General features: G+C 36.6%; 1 protein-coding gene across 5 annotated transcripts in view; it reads left to right on the top strand.

The window, feature by feature from the left end:
• LOC139134767 (ankyrin repeat domain-containing protein 26-like) overlaps nt 1-21228 on the top strand; it is a 51464-nt gene extending 30236 nt beyond the window's left edge. For 4 of the 5 annotated variants that reach the window (XM_070701802.1, XM_070701803.1, XM_070701805.1 and 1 more), the window contains 25 exons: nt 720-824; nt 1166-1300; nt 1669-1748; nt 2789-2873; nt 3676-3732; nt 4230-4349; nt 4805-4851; nt 6304-6361; nt 6812-6985; nt 7383-7445; nt 8742-8795; nt 10972-11451; nt 12066-12139; nt 12625-12694; nt 14838-15018; nt 15605-15631; nt 15746-15807; nt 16108-16176; nt 16364-16420; nt 16916-17005; nt 17277-17360; nt 18108-18202; nt 18530-18638; nt 18952-18991; nt 19191-21228. In XM_070701802.1, the coding sequence (XP_070557903.1) occupies nt 720-824; nt 1166-1300; nt 1669-1748; nt 2789-2873; nt 3676-3732; nt 4230-4349; nt 4805-4851; nt 6304-6361; nt 6812-6985; nt 7383-7445; nt 8742-8795; nt 10972-11451; nt 12066-12139; nt 12625-12694; nt 14838-15018; nt 15605-15631; nt 15746-15807; nt 16108-16176; nt 16364-16420; nt 16916-17005; nt 17277-17360; nt 18108-18202; nt 18530-18638; nt 18952-18991; nt 19191-19333 (2559 nt within the window). In that variant the 3' untranslated portion in view covers nt 19334-21228. The remainder of the gene's footprint in view (nt 1-719; nt 825-1165; nt 1301-1668; nt 1749-2788; nt 2874-3675; nt 3733-4229; nt 4350-4804; nt 4852-6303; nt 6362-6811; nt 6986-7382; nt 7446-8741; nt 8796-10971; nt 11452-12065; nt 12140-12624; nt 12695-14837; nt 15019-15604; nt 15632-15745; nt 15808-16107; nt 16177-16363; nt 16421-16915; nt 17006-17276; nt 17361-18107; nt 18203-18529; nt 18639-18951; nt 18992-19190) is intronic. The other variant, XM_070701804.1, reaches the window with a different exon arrangement.
• The last annotated feature ends 1479 nt before the right edge of the window (nt 21229-22707 follow it).

Here is a 22707-nt window from a genome sequence, read left to right on the forward strand (position 1 = left end):
CATAATTACAACTGACTGCTATCAACAGGCCATGCAATAATGGTTACTGGCGTGTTCTACTTTTCTCTGTTACAGCTTATTGCTGTTGTACCACACGAAGCTTCTTGTTGTAGCCTATAATGACAACCTTTCAAGATCAGTATCTTGAAACTGCCTGTTTCATTTCAAATTTCTTGATTTTTTCAAGGGTTGTGAGCCCCATGTTGCAAGTTTGAGATATACCTACCCTTAGTTTAATGGTCCACTGATGTAACATTTACCAAACAAATTAGTCAGTGAATGTCTGTTCATCCACGCATCCTTTAGAGGAGCCGATCACATTAATCTGTTCAACCCTATTCCCTGTAAACAGGTCAACTCTAACCATTGAAAACAATGGCTTTGGGCCAAACCATGATGATGAAAAGGGTTAGCGACAGTCAAAGAAATAGTAATTTAGCATCAGTGAAGATTAACAAACTGAAACTATTATGTTGTTCATGTGGGACCTCCAGCTATGTAATCTATCCTTAACCCTAGCGACTGTCTAGCTTACTCATGATTACTATAAAAGCAAAATACTGAATCATCCACTAATGTTTGCTCTTGCCAGTATTTCGTAAAGATTCTGAAGTCACTATAGAATGGCCCTGTAAAGCTTCAAACAATTGAAATACACAGATTGCAATGACACATTACCAATCATTCTAATCTGTATTCTTGGACTTGTTTTCTGATAGATGGAACTTGAAAGAGCTAGGTCAAGGTACAAGGACGATCAGGGTATGCTTGCAGTTGAAAATGATGATCTGAACCACAGAATAGATGAACTCAAAGGTGAAATTGTAAGTACATTATACTACTAATTCCTTGCATGCTCCATCAGGCAAAACATTATCATTCATGCATGTTCAGATTTTTAGTACATTTACGCAGTTATCAAAGAGATCTTTCTTTTTTTTTTATAACTCACAGTGACATTTTACCGTCTCCCCCCGTACTGTCAGTACATGATCCCTACCATGTCACTGATGACATTTAAGTTGGTGGATACATCAGAGTGGCTTAAAAATCATGGGTTCAAACTTTGGTATACCTTGCAAGATTATTGATGTCTGTGATTTGAAAGATAGGAATGATCTCAGTATTTGATGTATTTCACGGTTCTTTCTGGAACTGTTTGCAGAGGTTGAATGAGGAAGCCCTTGCTCATGCCACCATGACATACAATGCTCACCTTGGAGCTGCCAAGACAGAAAATGCTATGCTGGTTTCTAACCTGGAGAAAGAAAAGAATTCAAAGGAGAAACTGCAAGCAGAGGTAACAACTCCTATTTCTGGTTTTAACCTGCTCATTTCGTGACAGATTGTTTGTTATTCTACAGAATGTATCATTATCAAAATTTTTCATCACATGAAAACATTCCAAATAAAGACAAAAGTTACGAAGTTTTTTTGTGTACCCTTAGAAATTGAAACATTTGATAACATACCATTGCTGGATTACTCAGTTCAGATTCTCACATGTGTCTAAAGTCAAGCTGTTGAGAACATATAAGATCTGTATACTATGTGTCAATCATCAAAACAGTTTATAAAAACCTTAAAACATGGTTGGCTCAGAAACCACCATTATGAACATTGATTCCTAATATAATAGCCTACATTTTCTGTTTTGGAATATCGCAGGTCCAGTCTCTGACAAATCGACTGACATCAACATCACATGACTTGGAAAAGACACTGCAGGCTAAAACTGATCTAGAACGGTGAGTCAGCTCAAACAAATATTTTAAAGGGAACATTTTAAAGTGCTGTTGTATCATTCTAAATTGAACTGTACCAATTGGATAGGAACTTACATCACTCGTAACTAAAACCATGTTTCATCTCAGCTACGCATTGATGATATTAGTGTTCATTTGAAGGTGTTACTTCTTTCATATGAAAAAGATTGATTACATATTTGACTGTGGAAACTCCTTGAGGTCAAGAAGATTATGAAATGTGCGTCCATTTTTGTACCCATCCTAAGTCACATAGTGTTGATATTGAGTGATACTTCCATCACTAATGGAAAGACAAAACAGAAACTAATGCCTGTCTTTGTTCCACTGTGATTTGCATTTTATCAAAATCCCAATCATAGGACACTTGAAAGGTGAATCAAAAGCACAAACTTTGATAATAAGTTGACATGCGAATGAAGAATGCATGTATTCTTTCCTTCCACAACTACATTTTCATCCCTTTTCACAAATCTGATGAAACAAGCGTGTGATTTCATCGCATCATTTATATTGTGTGCATCAGCTTGAACCCTTTGTTAAACCACCAATCCAATCATATTGCATTTCATGTGAAAAACTGGTGGAAAAAATGGAGAAAAAATGAATGACGCTGTTGGAATCACCTCAGTTCAGATACTTTTAAAAGCATGTTCATTAGATTTAGATGCTGTGGATAAGGTAGAGCCAGTGTGATCAGAGGAGAAAATTGTTTTTTGAAGCTTGCATGGAGATAGTGAACTTGTGCATGAGTGCTTTCAAAACTTTCCTTCATGAAATCTCTTTGCCTTGATGTCAGCGAGAGTCACTTCCAAATTATCATGTTCTCACTTGTCTCCCACATGGAAGCGACCTCTTGTGAAAAACTGCATGGAATGATGTACTTTGAATCAAGTTACATTTAGTACTTGTACCTGGTGTTTTCCATAACTTTGAAAACCAGAATGTTGAATGGCATTATTGGTTGGTCCTCACATCTGTCAAAATGTTGAAGTCTTTCTGTACATCCTCTTCCTTGACAGTACATCACATCATGAACGAGATGACCTGAGGAGGACCATTGAGAGATTGGAACAAGAACTCCATCACACTAGAGATGGTGTACAGGTGGGTCAGATAATCATTGTTTGAGGAAAAAATATAGTGAATTGTGATACAGCCATCATTGACAACAGTAGTATTTTTTGTGCACTGAAAACTCTATATGATCATAGAATGCCCATTCCATAATATTGTCCAGTGCAAGTTGCCCTGAGTACAGTACCTGTTGCAGGCTCTGTGTGTTCACTTCAATGACCCACTGAATCATTGCCAGGTTTCTCTCACACTCCATAATTTCTAGTTTTACATGCTGTCAGATGTGCATTTCTGATTGTATTCCAAAGTATGTACCCACACATCGCCCTCTACTGTGCATCAGGTGTGAGGCGGAGCTAAAATCCTTGCTCTTTTGGTAATAGGCTCATAAGATTGGACATGCATTTAGTTTTGATTTTTCCACACAAACGGTTAAGAGGTGAAGGCATCACATGTTATTTGTTCATTCAAATTTGTACATTCAAAGTAACAGAGATGATATTTTGTGATTTCAAGTCTGTGGAAGACTTCTAAATCAACACTCTGATCCTACATCATGTTCACTAAGTGAACCCTGAACCCTAACAGCATCATTGAAAATGACAAGTATTGGATACAACAACACGGTTATCACAAGGTTCATATAAGTGAACAATCACCTCATCAGCCAGTATGACGTGTCTCTTGAAATGTTATTATTACAAGGTTTTACTGAGAAAATTCTATGGCAGCATTGTATGTGAAAATTACAGTGCAGAGTTGGTTGCTTTTAAAGTTGGTACATTTTAATGTTTGAATACCGGTTACAATTATCCTACATTGCTCTTTACAGTCCAAAGCACAGAACCTTGGTGCAACAGAAAGCAGACTGAAGAGTGTGGAACATGAGGTAATGAGATAATAGATTAAAACTTTCAATAAAGATACTGCAACGTGGTTTGAAATGCTGAGCTTAGAAAACATAAAGAAATGACAGAACAGTATGTGACACATAATGCAAACATAATATATGAATTTTTTTAACCTTTGGAATGGAGTGTTTCTGCTGATGAGTTATATACTCTATATGATCCTATCACCACCAGAAAAATGAACATTTAGGGCTTTGCTTGAAAACCATGGCAGGCACGGAGTATTTTGACCCTTGACATTGACCATGTCATTCCTACATTCCAACAATGTAATCTATTTTTGGAGAACTACCTAGATGTTGTATGTAAGAACTTCAAAATGTGTCCAACTTTTATTTTATTTATTAGTCCTTGATCTTAATTATCTGGGAGGGGGGGTTTGTTCTATTGATGCAATGGGTGATTTTCATCATTGGTTCAACAATTGATTTTGGTCATTGATTCAGTGATTAATTTTTGTCTTTTTTTTTTGCAGCTACACATGGCTAATCTTCAATTAACAGAACGTAATGGTCAGTTGGCATCAGTACAGAGAGAACTAGACCAGAGGAAATCAATGTTGGACAGTTCTGATAAAGAACTCATGAAAGAAAGGGTCAGTTTATCTTATACATTGTTATATGACTAGTGTGTTTCATTTCTTGCTGTCCACTTTTCCATTCCAATAACCACTACTATGCTCATACATTCTTGAAAACTTGTACCAAGATTTAGTGTGGAAGGAGTTCCCATCGTTTTCTGGGTGTAAAAATCTGTTTTCTTTTATTAAAAGGAAAATAATTGTTTTGACTTTCATTCTTTTCAACATGTGTCTTTCACATCAAGTTAAGAAATAAAAGCTTCAGAAATTTACATTTCAAAGATTACCATCTTTTTATGAATTCACGTGGAAATCCAGCGTTGTATCAGTTCCTGACTCCTGACTCATCCTTTTAAGAAATCCAGTTGTGTATCAGTTATTGACCCCAGACCCATCCTCTCAGCAGTTCAAGCGAAAAATCTTGTATTTTGTGTCATTCCTATAATATTCACTGATATTGTTTCATTCAGGAAACAAGAATAAAAATGGAAGCCAAATTAGAAGCAGCTTCTGAAAGGTAAGAATTCAATGTCTCGCCATTATGTGAAAGTGGAGGGACTTCACATTAATCAGAAAATACACTCGTGTCTCAATGTATAACAGATGAACTATTTCCAGGTTAGTCAGCTTTTGTACCAATCAGGAGTATGTGTTGAACCCACTTCATGAAAAGTATGCATGAAGTATAATCATAATGTCATATTGTTGTTCTATAGCAAACTTTTTTTGCTGCCCACAACGTGACATTCTCAGAAATTTTTTGTGAATACTGGTGCTATAGATGACAATTCCATCATTAATCCAACACTACGGTGGCCCAAAAGTACGTGTTCTTCGTATGTAGTAATTTCTCCCCGACTTAGAATTTCTCCCCGACTTATGTGTCAGCATTCAATGTTAGCGTCGCATTCAATTGTTTCTCTCCGACATATATGTTCGCAATCAATTGTTTCTCTCCGAGATATGTGTCCGCGTTCAATGTCTGCGTCACAGTCAATTGTTTCTCTCCGACATATGCGTTCGCATTCAATGTCTGCGTCACAGTCAATTGTTTCTCTCCGACATATGTGTCCGCATTCAATTGTTTCTCCTCCATATATGTGTCTGAATTCAATGTTAGCGTCGCATTCAACTGTTTTCCCCGACATATGTGTTTGCGTTCAATGTTTTCTCTTTGACATATGTGTCCGCATTCAATGTGGGCGTTGCAGTCAATTGTTTCTCTCCGACATATGTGTTCGCATTCAATTGTTTCTCGCCGAGTTATGTGTCCTTATTCAATGTCAGTGTCGCAGTCAAATGTTTCTCTCCAACATATGTGTTCGCATTCAAATGTTGGCGTCGCAGTCAATCGTTTCTCAACAATGCTGACTCTAGGTGGCATTTTCCGCGCATGTTCTACCCGCTTTGTCGGAAATGTCCAGTCACATCGCAAGCACAGTTCGCCGCACATGGGTCATGGAGCGAGGGTCACGCTCACCAAAACTTGCCAGCGCCCTCATGTGTTGGTGACAAAAATCATTGACTGCGACGCCCATGTAGGAGAGAAACAATTGAATGCGACGCAGACTTTGAATGCAGACACATATGTCGGAGAGAAAAGATTGAACGCAAACACATATGTCAGGAAGAAACAATTGAATGCGACGCTAACATTGAATTCAGACACATATACGAGGAGAAACAATTGAATGCAGACACATATGTCGGAGAGAAACAATTGACTGTGACGCAGACAGTGAACGCGGACACATATCTCAGAGAGAAACAATTGAATGCGAACACATATGTCGGAGAGAAAAAATTGACTGTGACGCAGACATTGAATGCGAACACATATGTCGGAGAGAAACAATTGAATGCGACGCTAACATTGAATGCTGACACATAAGTCGGGGAGAAATTACTAGATACGAAGAACTCGCACTTTTGGGCCACTGTCCAACACGGTGAATACTATCTTTCATAGGTTATCAACAACACAGACTGAAATGTCACAAGTCAAGTATGAAAATACTGATGTCCAGGTAAATCAAATACAGACTCTGTTACTTCAGGGCATTCTCAGTCAGAACTAAATACTTGTGCTTTATGTACATTATCTGTGTGTGTAAGTTCTGAAGATATTATGATTTTATTATTGTCAATTTATGACATTTGCCATATCTTAGTTCCTATAAACTGATTAGCTGTCTGTTAGAGCACTTGAAGACAGTCTCAAAGTGCTTTGAAAGATCACTCTGAATTGGAGATTTTCATGACAGATTTTCACTTGTTAAACATTTGCTGAGACAAGCACGGTAGTATCGTCAAACAATATTTTTTATCACAAAAGATGATCAAGGTGAAAAATGGAATAACTGTAAATGTGGTGAAATTTTGATGTTTGTGCAAGAATGTGACACTGAAAATTAAGCCTTGGTGAAACTGCAAACTGTTCACCATTAGATATATGGTGTCAATATAATTGATTTCAGGGTAAGCTTGATAACCTGTTGACATCACTGAGATCTGACCATGACAAGTCTGAGGCAGTGCTTTCTGAAAAGAACAGGGGTCTCACAGACACCCTGGACAGACTGAATCAAGAACTGAAACGGGCAGAAGACAAACACGACAAACAAGAACAACACATCAGTCAGCTTCAACAGGTCAGTAGTATATCAGGGATTTTAAGTGTTGCCCATTTACCTATGTGGATGTTAAAAAGGAGAAGACAAGAATCAGTTCACACTGGATACACACACACACACACACACACACACACACACACACACACACACACACACACTCACTCACATTGATGGCTAGAATATTATTTGGAATATGGTTTGGGGACAAAGGGCGCTATCATTTGACATAATACACCCACACATACTAAATAAATACCTTTTCACTAAAGAGAGATTTTTCAAGCCAAAAGTTCAAAGTTCAAGTTAAATTTTCATTCATCTCTCATTTATAAACAGTAAGAGATGTTCCTGCAAAATTCCTGTATGAGAAAAGAGAAATTTAGTTTGAAATTACTACTTGCATTTTAACTAACAGGAACTTGCTGATGTGATTAAGAAACTGTCCAGTGCTGAAGCCAGGCTTGAATCTGTTGATAAGGTAAGACTTCACATTACATGTCATCATGTCAAGCATGCTTAGTGCATGATGGAAATGTTCCACAGTAAAAGTAATTCATAAAGTATGTATGTAAACACATAACATTGTTTCTGTAAACTATAAATGAGTTTTCAGTCTTAATGTAATGTGCATAAACTGCATGGTATATGTGAATTTTTATAAAAATCAAAACTTGTCCACTGGTATGAAGTATTGGTGTAAATGTTTAAAGTAATAAAAAAAGAAATCGGCCTTTTAATTAATGCTTGACTCTGATTGAAAATTCACACTTGTGCATGTTTGGGGTAAAAGGCAATGGTTGTAAGATATTAAGTATCATAAGTAAACGTAAAAATGTAAGGTTATGACCATGGATTTCAGGCATCTGTTCTGTTGGCTCTTGTTTTGTAAATATAACAAATTTGACATCATCATATCCTGTACAAACCAAACTGTATTTCACTGTCAGTTATCACCGCCCACTTTTCACTCATGTAATTTTCACTCAAACACGCATGCACTAACTTGAACTAACTCAAATGTGACTTCACTTCAAATAAATCTGTTTGAATAACATAACTTTGCTGATGTTAATTTACTTTCTTTTGTGCTGATGGGAATTATTTTCCTCTCTGAAAGATGGTTTTTATCCTCTAATTTGCCAGTTTTCTGAAAGAGTATGATGAAAACGATCCTTCAAATGAAACGATAGAAGGAAAGAAAAAAAATACAAATCAAACGCATTCTTATTGCTCCTGCAGAAGTTGAAAAAGTAATGTTTACTTATGTTTATGATTACTGTAGAGACGAGATCAACTTTTGAAAACATGACTTGATTTCACTGATGTTTTGATATCATCAATATATCTTTCCTGAGGTAAAACTCCTTACAAGTGAGCAAATTGAAAACAATCCAAATATTTAAGTTAGGCTTCCTCTCATGGAAAAATGATGTGCAGTTCTTAAAGTCCATTCATATTGCCTGAAATTTAAAAGTTGTCATCAAAAAGATTCATTGAAAGTTTTCAAATTTTCGCAAATGTTCCGTAGCTTAAAATTCCTATTGGAAAATACTCCTTCTCAGCACAAAAGATAGCAACTTGTCTTATGTATGACACTCTCATGAAATTATAAATCTGTACTTATATGAGTAATAAATTTCGCATTTTTAGTTCAACATCGTTATTGTCCTAGACATTAATCCAAAGACATGCTAATACCCTCTGATTCAGCTTTTTATTTTTTTATTTTTGCGAAAAAAACATTTGCCCATAACATCCAATTTTCTGCACCCAGGAATGCACTCAGCTTTACAAGGAAAAGGAAGCGCATGCAAACCTCCATGAGAAGGTAAAACATCGGTGTTCTTATCATACCTCCACAGATCCAGTGAAAACACGACAGTCAGACCATCCAATCACTGATCTGTGATCTATGATAAATGTGCGTAATTACATTGTCATGGTATTTTTGTGATTTGGTTCAAGTCTTTGTCAAATTGAAACCCCAACGATGTTTCAACATTTTAACTCTATACGACTATTGACTTGCTCATACTGCTGCTCCCATTTCATCATATATAACCTCTGCTGTTACAATGCCTACATGTTACATCATTGAGGAAGCTGGTAGAATCAATGTCATCAGATCATAGAGATCCCTGCAACATATGATTCCACAGTCTTTGATCCCCTGCTTTGTTTTTAATTCAGTTTCACACATCCAGTGATCACATCACCATGGTGTCACTTTGCACCTTTGTACCTTCTTGATTGAAGAAATGAGCAATCCAACAAGGTTCTCCCTCACCATGTACTGATACCCTCCCCCATCCCCCCCCCCCCACTGAAATGTGTGTATGTGTATACTTGAACCAAAACAAGATATATCATGGCAGGTGGTGATTCCGGAAACATGTTAATTTGCATGCTGTTTCAAAACTTGTGATGGCTCAGGTTACCAGGTAGTATTGTCATAAATATGGGTAGTATAGTCAGCATCAGATCACAACTTATGTTGGGTATTGCATGATTAGATTATTGATTGGTTTATTAATGTAGATTTCTAATGATGATCTTTTCCTACATGTGAAAGTTATGTTGCCGCTTGCAGATGGGAGATGCGACAGTTTGTTCTAGCTCTACAAAGCAGAATAAAAACATGATGATTTTATTGTGGAAGACAAAAGCAAAATTTACTGTTCGACAAGTTTACATCAGAGAGGAAATTTGACTGACCAATAGTGACATGTATTTGACGCCTTTTGACTGGTAAATTTTCATGAATTTTGCAAGGACCTAAAAATCATGAAAACAAAGCGTCACAAATTTATCTCTCAATGAACATAAACTTACCATGAAGCAACGCTATTGTCATAGTAGAACAATGTAATGGAAGGCCTTGTTGTTTGTTGCACATTGATGTCATTATGGTAAAATCTCAAAAGTTACATAGAACAGGAGGACCAAGACTTCAAAAAAATCTTGTGTATCAGGATTGCTACTTGGGTAATACGAATCAACTGCTCGATTGCTGCTAAGCTTGTTTCACTGGTCAGGTTATGTTGAAAAAGTTGTGTGTTTATGCACAGAAAATGTTTTCTCAATGGAAATTTTATTCAAGAGTTATCCGACAAAACAGTCATGTCTGCCTGATTGAGAAATCAAAGCAGTATTCAGGATCCAGAGTCTCATAGCATAGCTTGTCTTCATAGCCATATTATTGCACTGGATAACCTTTACAAGATATGTGAATTGTTTGCAATCTATGCGTCACTGTCACAGAGCAGCAGAAATACTGGCTATGGGCTGTAAAGGGAGGTGAAATATACAATCACTTCCAAATCACCATATACAGTCCTCAGATGAGCAAAAGTTGCTCAATTGTTGTGGATCTTGTAGTTTGATATGTTTATTACAAAGACTACTGTACAATTTGTAAGGTTGATGCAGGAAAATCAAATTCATAGTGCCTCTCACATGTATTTTAAAAAAAGGAAAACAGGAAAATAGATCATTGAAAAATGATTTAACCTAACAAAATCATGAAAAGTTATTTTCCTGTTTACTTTATTTCATGTTTCGGTGGTCACTAGTTAATATTTTAATAAAGGTATACTTTCATCCATTCAGTATTGTTTCTTCTCCAGAAGAAATGTGTTTGTTCTTTTTGGATTGTTTTGTTCATTTCTGTGTTTTGTGTACAGCTGTTGTATTTTTGTCTTTTACAGATAACATACTTTCCAGAATCAACCAAGTTTGTTAAAATAAATGAAAGAGAAAATTGTAAAACAGAAACTTCTTAAATGCCAGATCACATTGTACAAGTAAATTTGCATATCATATGTATATATAAAATAATTTTATGCCTGAGTGATAGATCTGGTATTATGCTAGTGGAGTTTGATCTGGCAATGATAAGTAAACCCAAAATTTTGAATGAAATTAAACAGAAGTATATTCAAAAGGAGAGGTATTAACAAGGGATTGAATGCTTATTATGTCATATTCATTCGGTGTATTAACAGCTTTTTGGTTCAGAGAAAGATCGCATGACACTGGAACACAAGATTTCTGCTCTGGTAGACAAGCTTGAACAATCAGAAAAGTCACTGCAAGATACAAAACAGGAACTTGCTAATGCTCAGGAACGAATGGAACAAGCCAAAGAGCTTGAGGACAAACACCACCAGCTTGAGATCCAGAAAGCAAAACTTGAGTCGGTGGTCGAACACGACGGTAAGAAACTGGAAAGACTCGAGAAGGAATTGGAAGATTCCCAGAAAGTGAGAACAAGTCTCGAAGCACTGTTGGGCAACTTGAAGAGTGCAAACATCCACCTTGAGGACAGACTGAGTGAAGAGACAGCTGCCAAGAGTCTGTATGCCAGGGAAGCTGATGATCATAAGACATTATGGGATAGCGAGGTCAAGTCCAGGTCAAAGTTGGGTCTCAGGATTGCCCAGTTGGAAAGAAACAAAGGTGAAGTTGCAGAACAGGTCAATGAGGTCAGTACAGAATGATTTGTCAGGTCAGACCTCCCTTCCTGTATTCAGATTGAAAACAAATTTTAAAGTGAATTTCAGTGAAATGTGTATCAGTTGATTTTGATAATTTCTTAAATTCAATGAAAGACATCAAAAATCGTCGGTCTTTGATGGATGCAAACAGTGTAATGCACTTATTACATGTGACGAATGCTGTGTACCAAGCTTGTGACAATGTTATGAACATTGTCTGTGTAATTAGTATTTAGGTATTACAAAGTGACTATCAGGTTCATAGATCTTCCATCAATTGTACCATAATCTCACTTTCATTTCTTGAAGTAGCTTTACTGATTCTGTTAGCATTTATGTGTGTTTGTATGTGTGTGTGTGTGTGTGTGTGTGTGTGTGTGTGTGTGTGCACGCACAGTTTGTAGAATTCCATTTTATTCATTCATGTTTATTGCCATTAAAGCACTATACCAAGTCCAAACTACAACACTGAAATGGCAATTTTGGAGTCCAAAAAATAGCTTTTCACCAGTCAGATTTGGCTCCACCTCCGAAATTCTTATACAAATAGTACAATGATGAACACCACACCATGTAACTCTGTGTTATGTATTCAAACCCAGGAAAAGAAGAAGACACGGAAAATGGCAGAGTTGAAGAGACAAGCTGAGGCCAAACTGGATTCTGAAATTCTGAAGTAGATTTTTTTGGTGATATTCTAATGAAGAGAAGGGAACTCTTTTATAACTACTGGTAACAGTTGATAGCATGTTGTCTTGATGAAATTTTGTATTCTCGACCGCGGGCCATCCGGGTACTTGCGGGTTCTTACGTCATTTTTGCGTCACAGCGCTGTGGGGAAGTTCGGATTTTTCAACCACCAAAGCAATATTCAAAGTTTCAATATACATAAATGACATAACTTTTAGTTCTGATTTTTTCCACACAATTTCTGTATCATTCTCTCTTCTGTATCGTCTGATCTCTCATTCACCTCGCTTGTACACGTTTTACCTACTGACGTCACTCCGCGGTCAAGAATAGCCCTAAATGCTGAGAACATGATATGACATCAGCATTTTATATTTCAGGTTTATATTTGAACTAATTATAAGAAACTCTGCCCAATATACAAATTTGATGCATACAAGTTTGCTTATTTGTTTGTTTGTTTGTTTACAGAAATCAACAGTTACAGAAGGAGGTTGGAATGATGAAAGGTGCACTGAAGTCAGCCAAACGGAAACTCAGGGTAAATTTAGGGTTGTTATTCCATGAAAAGTGTATGTAGCTGGTATCAACCCTTACTGATACTAATATTATGTGTATTGGTTTAACATCAATGAAATGCCAGATAAAAAGATTATCAAAAAATCATTTTGATTTTTTCATGTCTAGCCATAGCAGATGCAAAATCAAAATGCCATTCTGCTGCAATCTTTGGATTTAATCTTCCCGGAGAAGTCAATAACTACAGGGAAAGATAGTAAGGGTTGTCCGATTGCCGGGGCAAGTGAAAGTCGCGTTCGGACAAGTGAACCTCCGATGCCACTTGCCCGACGGGACAAGTGCAAAAAATAATTACCTAGAAATCGAATTCACGAGAGCGATTTTCTGGTGAGGGAACATGGACTTAAACAACAAAAAATAATCATATTATGTCATTGTGAACATTTCCATAAGATTTTTCATAAAATTGCATGAAGAGTTGAGGAAAAGAATCATATAATCGCTGTCAATAAAATCCAGTTCAAACAATACACGGTACCGGTAAATTACCGTACGCTGATTTTGCATATGAAAAAGCTGTTCAGCTGGTGGAACGTACGTTCACCAAAGTTCATTGCATTGACTGTGAAGTTACGGTGTCTCACAATATGTCGATACGGTAAAAAAAGAAACACACAGCGGTTTTTGTGCTTTGTATGAACGTTTATAATAATGTTAAAATAAAGTCCAGAGGTTAAAAATCACTACATAAAATTGGACTTTTACTAAAACGTACTCTTCAATTGTTGAGGGACAGTGAGTGGCAAAGTCAGTGGCAAGACCGCATGCAATGAAGTCATGGGCAATATTTGGTGTCAATGAGTCAAGTCTTGAATTTTCAACAAACACTGACTTAATTTTCAGGTCAATAAGCCAAAAGTTACTTGTCCGTGGCGACCAACCTCTCTGTTTGTGAATTTTCCCATTCTAAAATGACTGTCAAGAAGCAATTGGAGCGAGTTTGACATCGAGAAATTCAGCTTTCAAGACACATTGTAAAACACTGATGCCTTAGGTTGTTGGTTTTAATTCTATTTAGTCTGCGCATGAGCATTAAAAAAGACCACTTAGGTTATTAGAAAAACATAGGATACTGGTATAGTGCAATGGCAATCCAAACTTTATAGGGCTGGTGTATGATATAAGCGCAGTAAAAACATGACAAAGAAGTACATTATTTTTCAGAAGCTTCAAAACATTCCTTTATAGCTACAGATTTTTTCTTTATGTAAAGCAAAAAGACCTTGAAGGTACAATTGAAATGGCTGTTATTATAAGCCCCAAGAAAGTAAATATACAAACATATGAAATGTTAGAAATTTTTCTATGAATATGAAAGCCCCGCTAGCTGTAAATCTTGAAATTTGTTGACCTAAAAAGGCTTCCTATTTTCTCTGGTTTTCTTTAAATTCTACAAAACATTCTTTAGTGAAAAATTGGACAAGTAAATTTACATTTTAACCATTATTATGATTTCACACCATACTAAAAAGAAAACAAAGCATGTCCCAGTTGAAAACATTCAACACTATGCATTACATTGGACTACTCTGTTGTTTCCGTGAATATTCAAATGCATATATGCACGGTGTACACTGGTTTTGCTATATTTGCATGGGGTGCCATTTTACGTTTGGGCACATATTTATTATTTTTCTTGTTCAAATTGCACATGCAGTCTCACTGGGAGGTTAACAATACTTGTATTCCAACCCCTTAAAGAGCAAATTCTGAAAAACTTGTTTTAGTTCAGAAGTGAAATCACATAAAGAATGCTAAAAGATACAGGTAATGGGGCTTTAGTAATCAATGGAATATAAATGAGCCATCCAGCACTCTTAGAAGTGTGAGGAGAACCCTATGAGAATGTCTGACATTTTCTCATGATGACATAATTTTCAAATAAAGTGCGTGAAATGAAAAAACCAATGTTTTAGCTTTTTTCAAACACGTAAATTATACTGGGCAAGTGGTTTTCCAATTCGGGCAAGTGAACTGAACCCCCCACTTGCCCGAAGGGCAAGTGGATAAAAAAATAAGTGTCTTTCCCTGATTTACTTGTAACTTTCTCTCACTCTTATCCACAGTGTGAAAACAAATTTTTTTGTGTGTGTTTTCGTCCACAGGACCTTGAAAATCCTGACATGCTGGTTAAATCCTTGCAATCCAACTATGACAAAGAAAGACGGACTCTGAATGACACCATCAATGGTGTTAGAAGACAGAATGAAGAATTAGCTCATCAACTGCAGGTTGAGAATGATATGAGGGCCAGTCTGGAAGCCAGCAACAGACAGTTACAACAAGGTAGGCTTGTAAAAATCTGTTATTAGGTTGTCTCTCCACACTTTCTACCACTCTAAATCCTCTCAATTGTCAGCTGTAAAAGTGTTGGAATGATATGGTGACAAACAAGACAATCTGTTTGAACTATGTGGAGTAATTGCATGGGTATGTAAATGCCTTGATACACAGAATACAATTTCACAGAACAGACACAATTTCTAAGCACATTGTACATGAAGTAAATGTCAGTCTTGGGATGCAGTAATCTATTTCTATTAGTGCACAGTAGTAACAAACTCTTGAATTTTGATGCATTCATTTGATTTACTGGAAGAATTTATATCACCTAGACAACACTCTGAAAATAAAATGATTTACATGTTTTAACACTGGACAAGCAGATAGCAGGTTTATAACCCGTTCACCCCAATCCCCTGTAAACAGGTCCACAATCACCTTTGATAACAAAGGATTTTGGCCAAACCATTGTGGTGAAAAGGGTTGAACTTGTATTACACTTTTTCTACAGTGATTGAATGTGAAAGAGTGATTGAATTTTGAAAGTACACTAGGGATATAACAGATACTTCTAATATTTCTTCAACAGAACTTTCATCACTTCAGACTGTCAAAAGGTGAGACATTTTAACAATCTAGATGTAGTAGTACTGTGGGATTTGTTAAGTGTTGCCAAATACAGGTTGAACTTTCTGCTATCTCACAATACTCACATAGTGTCTTTCATCACAGGATAAAGAGAGACTTGAGAAAGGATACAGGAAATTGCAGGATCACCTTGGAAAAATAAAGGTAATTGAAGTTTAACCCTTCTTTCAAAAGAATTGATGACAAGTAACAGGCACACAGAAAAGTTAATGAGGTTATACCCCAATCAGTGGAACGTTAATGGAATATCAGGGTTGCGTGCAGGGAGGTGCAATAATTTATATGGAAGTCATTTATTGTATTGAAGATTATCAAAATTTTGTAAAAAAAACAAATTAATTCTCATTCGCTGAAATTATAGAGAATGGCAAACATTATCTGATTTGAGAATTCTATGAGCTAGATGTATTGTTCTAACCCATCGCATGTTGTGTTTTGTCACAGGCCAACCTAGGAACTGGTTTTGTAGAGAAAGCAGAAATGGACAGATTTAAGCAAGACATGGAGGTCAAGGTAGGACTGTGTGGACGAGTGTATATGTTTTCAACGCTGCCCTCTATTAGCAGGAATGCACTATAAATACATTTTCTAAGTACAAAAGTCATTCTCATTATAAAATGCACTTTATCGGTGGTATTCATGCCAATCGTAAACTGTCAAAGAATTTGAACTCATCACTGATTGCTTACTATCCTGACAGGCAAGACAGGAAGTGAATCAGAAATTAGAAGAGGTCAACGCTTACCTTGAGGAACAGGTCAGTGCACATGTTATGCATAGAATTGAAGAATTATGTTGGGAATTCATTTTCATACAGATTCAAAGATTTACAACAATTAATATTGATAAAGAATAAAGATAATTCATACATAGGTAGTTACTTGATCTATTGTCAGTCCCTTAGTTTGTTGTGAGTATAAATTCTAAGTTGTACCAAGATAAAGAATGTGAAAGAAAAATTCAAGAATGTCTACGGCAGCAGACTATTTATCAGCTCTACAGTTACATTGTTACTGCTTGCTTTTCTTACACCAAGAGAAAGACTATTGTAGTTGCTTCAACAACCAGTTCAGTTAGTTCTTTAGATGAATGAACAGTTTAATATCAGCCTTGCTAACATTGGTATATGTGAAAGGCAGGGATTGCAAAACGTGTCTGCAATGAACATTTTTGCAATGTTTTCTGTCTTAATTCTTAGCTCTGTGATTACGGCAATGTGTTCATGTACTACCTTCTATATCCATTCTTGTAGGCCCAAGCCAGAGAGAGGTTGGATGATATACGCAGCAAAAATGAAGTCCAGATGAAACAAGACTACGAAACACAGATCAATGAGATGAGGGTAGGTAGTCTGTTTCACTGAGTCTCTGTTTCCATAGATACAATATTCATACATAGCTGTTTCTGAATATATTTTATGGGTTTCTCCCTTGAAAGAAATGAATCAGACTGTAGTGATGACTGATTTGTCAGGATTGCCCTGATGAGGTCAAATTTTGGGTCAATAGGCATAACATAACCTGGTCAGTTGTATCAGTAACTGATGGCAAATCATTGCCTCTTTTCTCCACTGACATGATGGTTCCAATTTTCTTGAACTCTGATGCATACAGGCAGAGGTAGCCAGAATGAAAGCTGGACATCAAGAAAGCCTTGTACAAAAAGAGACAGCAGAAGCTGAGGCACAGAGATACAAGGTATGGCAGATTTAGTATTATGTGATGTGAATATTTAAATTCCTCACTCTTTTCCTTCTTTACTCAAATAAAATGACTTTTACCACAGAAAACAAGGCTGTACTGAAATGTGGCAGTAAAAAGGACTTGTCAAATTTGATACTGATGTGTGTTGGTGATGTGGAAATATTTACCTTGTCGCTATCTAAATGTTGTTTTGGTATTCCTCTCATTGTTGCTGTTTATACCTACTCCATGTCTCTTTCTGTTTATCTCAAGAATTTACCAGTTACTGCCAAAGTGTCTGACAGATGTACCATACGAATGTAGAGCCACAGTTTCGTTATGCTCAATGGCAGATGATTCTTGAAGTGTTCTCACAAATTTCTTATTTTATGGGGACTGTTTCTGATACATTGACAAGACTTTACCCAAATCATGTTGCAACATCAACAGTATGGCATATCAGTACAGCTTGTATAAGGGAGAGATGAATTGTTGACAAGCAGATTTCAGTTTGAACTGGAATTCATTTGTCCACAACAACAACAACAATGCACCTTTAAATTGCCAATGTACTGGCAGTGTTGACAAGCTGAAAAGTTAGTGTTCACCATTTGTTGGTAATACGCCGAAAAGCTAGTTAATACACTGAAACCAGTCATGAAGTTGGCAAAATTACAGTTGTTTGGCTGGTAATCATTTTGTTCTTTGATTTCAATACAACTTACAAATCTTTCATGCACTTTTTGTTTTTTGTGTACACAGGAACTGTATGAGAAAGAATTGAAGATGAGAGATAAGATGAGAGAGGAATTGGAGAAAGCAACCGACAAACTATCAGATGCAAAGGCTCAACTCAGGTAGATAATCTCACTTGTCAGGAAACTTACTCTTCTGTACTGACACACAGCCTTTGTGGAAGCCAATCTTTTGTATATCTCAGATCCCAGAACAAGCATCTAATTTGAACTTGACGTAACATGACTATGGAGATCATGTTGAAGAGATAGTCAGTTATGTTCTGATTGTACTCTGTACAGTAACTTGTCATCAATTTAATGTTGTAAATCAAGGCACAGTGCATTGCCATGTAGCTAAGTATGTTTTTGTCTAATTTTACATTCCACAGTTTATAATGATAGACTTGTATTCACTCTTTGATTTCCCCTTTTTTCCCCAAACCACAGTCTAGAAAGACAGCGTAGTAGACACATTAGAGAGAATGGTTTAGATCTTAGCAATGGCTTCATGACACCACACATTGGGCAAGGCAGTGTTGACCCAATGACACAGAAGGTAAGGTTGCTACTGCATAGTGATGATGAGTTCATGTGAAATGTGTGTGTAAAATTTCAATGTCAAAGTTCTTGAATTGAAGAGACTTATCATGATCATACTGGGAGCAAGGCAGTGCTCATGTACTTACTGCTTAAATTGCAATGAATGTAATAAACTATAGGTTCGTTTACATAATACTGGTTGGAGATAAGCTTGGTTTACCCTTTCCCAAAATTAGTTTTCACCTATATGTCACTAATATCTCCTAACCATGAGATTTAATGGTAATTTATTGCTGAGTTAAGGGGACCTATTCCTTCGTCTATTTCAGGTGCGAAATGAACTTGACAAGAGCATAGCTCGCCACCTAGGTAAGTGAAATGTCAACATCAGAGAAATTTACCACAGCAGATAAGAATGATTACATCTTACAAAGTCACTAAAGCCTTGACTCTTGTTGATATCAGTAGAATATCAAGTGTGTGATGGTGTTCTTATACAACCTAGATGAGAGCAAGTCAGCCAAAGGGTGTCACAAAACTTGACAGATATATTTTCATTTGATTTCAGGATCCATGGACATAAGTCCAAGCATAGACACACGTGAGAATGTGCCTAACAACTGGGGTAGTCCGGATGGACCCAATGTGTCTGCACTTGACAAAGCCAACTCCAAGTATTTGTCAGTACTCAAAAAAAATTATTTTGTGTAAATTTCACACATGTACATAATTGTACTTAAAATATACACAAACTGAATGTGATGTCCCTTTCAGGGTAATATTTAAATCGTCAAAAGCTTTATGTAAATTCTCTTTTAATTTCATTGTATGTATATTTAATGTTACTTAATATATGTGGTATCACAGAATAAAGGCCTAATGTAAAGCTTTTACTATTTATTGGGGACTGTCAAACATTTTTTAAGTAAAGCAATTTATATTCACTGGGGTTTTTGAAAATATTTATCCTCTCGTTGATCAAAATTTAAAAGCATTTGTGGCTAATGTTGATGAAAAATTATTTATTGTATGTGGAGTCAAGTGGTGTTTGCTATTGGGGAAAACGATTATAAATGAAAATTAACGTTTAATTGCCAGATTTTATGACAAAACCTTCCCAATGAACTTAACCCCATGACTTCTGCAATGTACTTAAATTGACAGTGAAGTGATTGTACATTACTGTGAAGGTAAAACTACAACGAATAATGTGTGAATACCACATGCCATTAAAAAGTCAGCTACATTGGTTTGCTAAGATTGGCTTGCTCTGTTGTATCAGCTTCTTTGGGATTATTTACTGAACATTATAAAAATATGTGCAAAAATGTTGAATTCTTTTAAACTTCAGTCCATCCATCCATCCATGCATAATGAAATGCGCTCTTGTATTTATCAACTGTAAACCAGTTTACAAAGCCCTTGGTATGATATTTCTTTTGTAATTCTTTTTTGGAGATTTTTGTCTTGCGTTACAAGTACAGTATTCCTTTATTTATTTTATGTTAAGATGGTCCAACACAAAAAAATCCAAAATTTGTCTCCTGTGAAATCTTGATTTGTATGCTATACTAGTCCAGTGTATTTCAAAGATACATCAGAGATTTCTTGACGTGTCTTTGATTAGAGGCAGAACAGTCATGAAATGTGCGGACAAAGTGAGAGATAGAAATTTAACCACCAAACAAAAAATTGATTTGTACAGTTACCGCACAATCAGCCAAAACATGGCTTTTGTCCTTCCCACAAGTACCAACATAATGTTAGTCCAGTTGGCATGCATAAATACACATGCCAGCATGCATTGATGAGATTTTGTAGGATGCTTAACTAATATTTTAGGATTAACAAGGAGCCATTGTGTAGAGAGTTTTACAGTAAAAGAAAGTTTCCTTTTATATAATTGTATTTTTTCCATGGTCAGATCTCCACTTTCCTTTATATTGGTTGCTAATGTACTTCCGCTAAGTGATTGTGTTTGCTTGAACAAAGACTTCACAATTTTGGTGCAAATATACTTCAAATCCACAGGGAAAAATTATTTACAATGTCATATGTTAACACCCAGGAGAAGTTGATCTGTCCTGATCCATTCCATGGTGCTGATAACATGTCTTTGCACCTTGTTAAGGTAGAATGCGCCTCAGGGACAGATATTCGGACTCTCGAATTTTACAATATTTTTCTGGTCTAGTACTTGTTAGGGCTCAATTTGCAGCACTTGGAGTAAGTTTTCACCGACTTGCTTTGTTGAATATTGAAAATTCAGCTTTTCCTCTGAGCTTAACACAATGATGGTAGCTTCAAATATCAGTAAAATGTTGGCAATTTGTGTATCCACATCAAATTTTTGTGGTGATCCCCTGATTTTTATTCTTGATTTGGTAAGAGGGTGGTCAAAATTTTCCTTGGGGAAATTTAAGCAAGTTTAAGTCTTTCCCTTTCAAGGTATCTACTATTTTAATATTTTTTTTGTGACTTCCATCCATCTATAAATCCATCCATCCTTTCGTACAATTCTACAAAGAACCTTAAGTATTGGACGACTTGTGTCTTGTCATTCCTGCAGAAAGTATATAAGAATAAATATTTGTTTACAATAAAAATTATGCTGTTGATGTTTTTTTGCAAAGATGTGATGCTATGTGTGTGTTATAGAATGTTCAGATTGCTTAGACAGGGTGTGTGTGTGTGAAAGAGAATGTTCAGATGGCTTAGAAGTTGCTGCCAATGTTGTATTGCTGTTTTAATGGTCCCAATCTGCCATCAAAAAAATTGTACAAAATTCTAAAATTTCGGCTCGACATATTTGTTTTTCAGTTGTGATAAGTTACCAACTAGCATACCAGTAAAACATTTTTGAGCAAAATTTTTGTTTGATTTCAAATAATAGCATGGTGTAAACCACAGGTGTACGGAATGTTTCCTAGATCGTTGTCGGATGGGAAGTGACTGACACTGTACTGTGAGGCCGAAGGCCGAACCTCGGTACTGTATAAGAATACAAGGTATGTCACGGAAAAATCGACCGGTGGCCCAAAACAAACGAAATAAAGCATCTACCTCAAAAAAATTACATCGACCGGTCGGAAATACCTTCAAACTTTCAAATCTTTACTCTGGTTACAGAATTCTTTCAAATCTGCCAGTTATGGGCGATAATTGACTGTCCGGCGAATACTCTCACTTGCATTGCCACTCCGCCATTTTGAATAGCTGTTTTACTCCCAAAAGCCTTTGCGAGTGGACGAGTGACCCCGTAAAGAGTTTGTTTACAAATGTCAGATGGCGGGATTTGAACATCACGCTGCCGAGGCAATGGTTTGCGTTGATTGCCTTGTTGCCAGATAGCTGAAGTTGTATTCACTGACAGTATGAAATTTACCTAACGGTTAACGGTTGAATTTAGTGGTTGTGGGGTCACGGGGTCACTCGTCCACTTGCAAAGGCTTTTGGGAGTAAAACAGCTATTCAAAATGGCGGAGTGGCAATGCAAGTGCGAGTATTCGCCGGACAGTCAATTATCGCCCATAACTGGCAGATTTGAAAGAATTCTGTAACCAGAGTCAAAGATTTGAAAGTTTGAAGGTATTTCCGACCGGTCGATGTAATTTTTTTGAGGTAGATGCTTATTTCGGGCCACCGGTCGATTTTCCGTGACATACCTTGTATTCTTATACAGTACCGAGGTTCGGCCTTCGGCCTCACAGTACAGTGTCAGTCACTTCCATCCGAAGACGATCTAGGAACATTCCGTACGCCTGTGGTGTAAACTGGCTCCATGATCACACTGAGACAGGATCCCATATAAATGACATCTAGCCTTGATTTGTACGTTTTCATTTGCCATTGTATATGGCAGTAGCGAGTAAAAATACTGCCATTTCCAAAGATGACTGAGTCATCCTTCAGTCATCACAAAGTCTGAACTGAACCACACTGAACAGTCTGACAACTTGGTATTGCAGAGTACTGCTTGCACATTACTTCAATAGATACTTTGAAATAATTGATATCAGTTGCAGCGATGTTATGGTAAGGGTTTTATTTGTGCAAGGATAATGCTGAACCAAACATAAAGAAAG

This window comes from Ptychodera flava, chromosome 6 (assembly GCF_041260155.1).
Source record: "Ptychodera flava strain L36383 chromosome 6, AS_Pfla_20210202, whole genome shotgun sequence".
NCBI classification, from domain to species: Eukaryota; Metazoa; Hemichordata; class Enteropneusta; family Ptychoderidae; genus Ptychodera; species Ptychodera flava.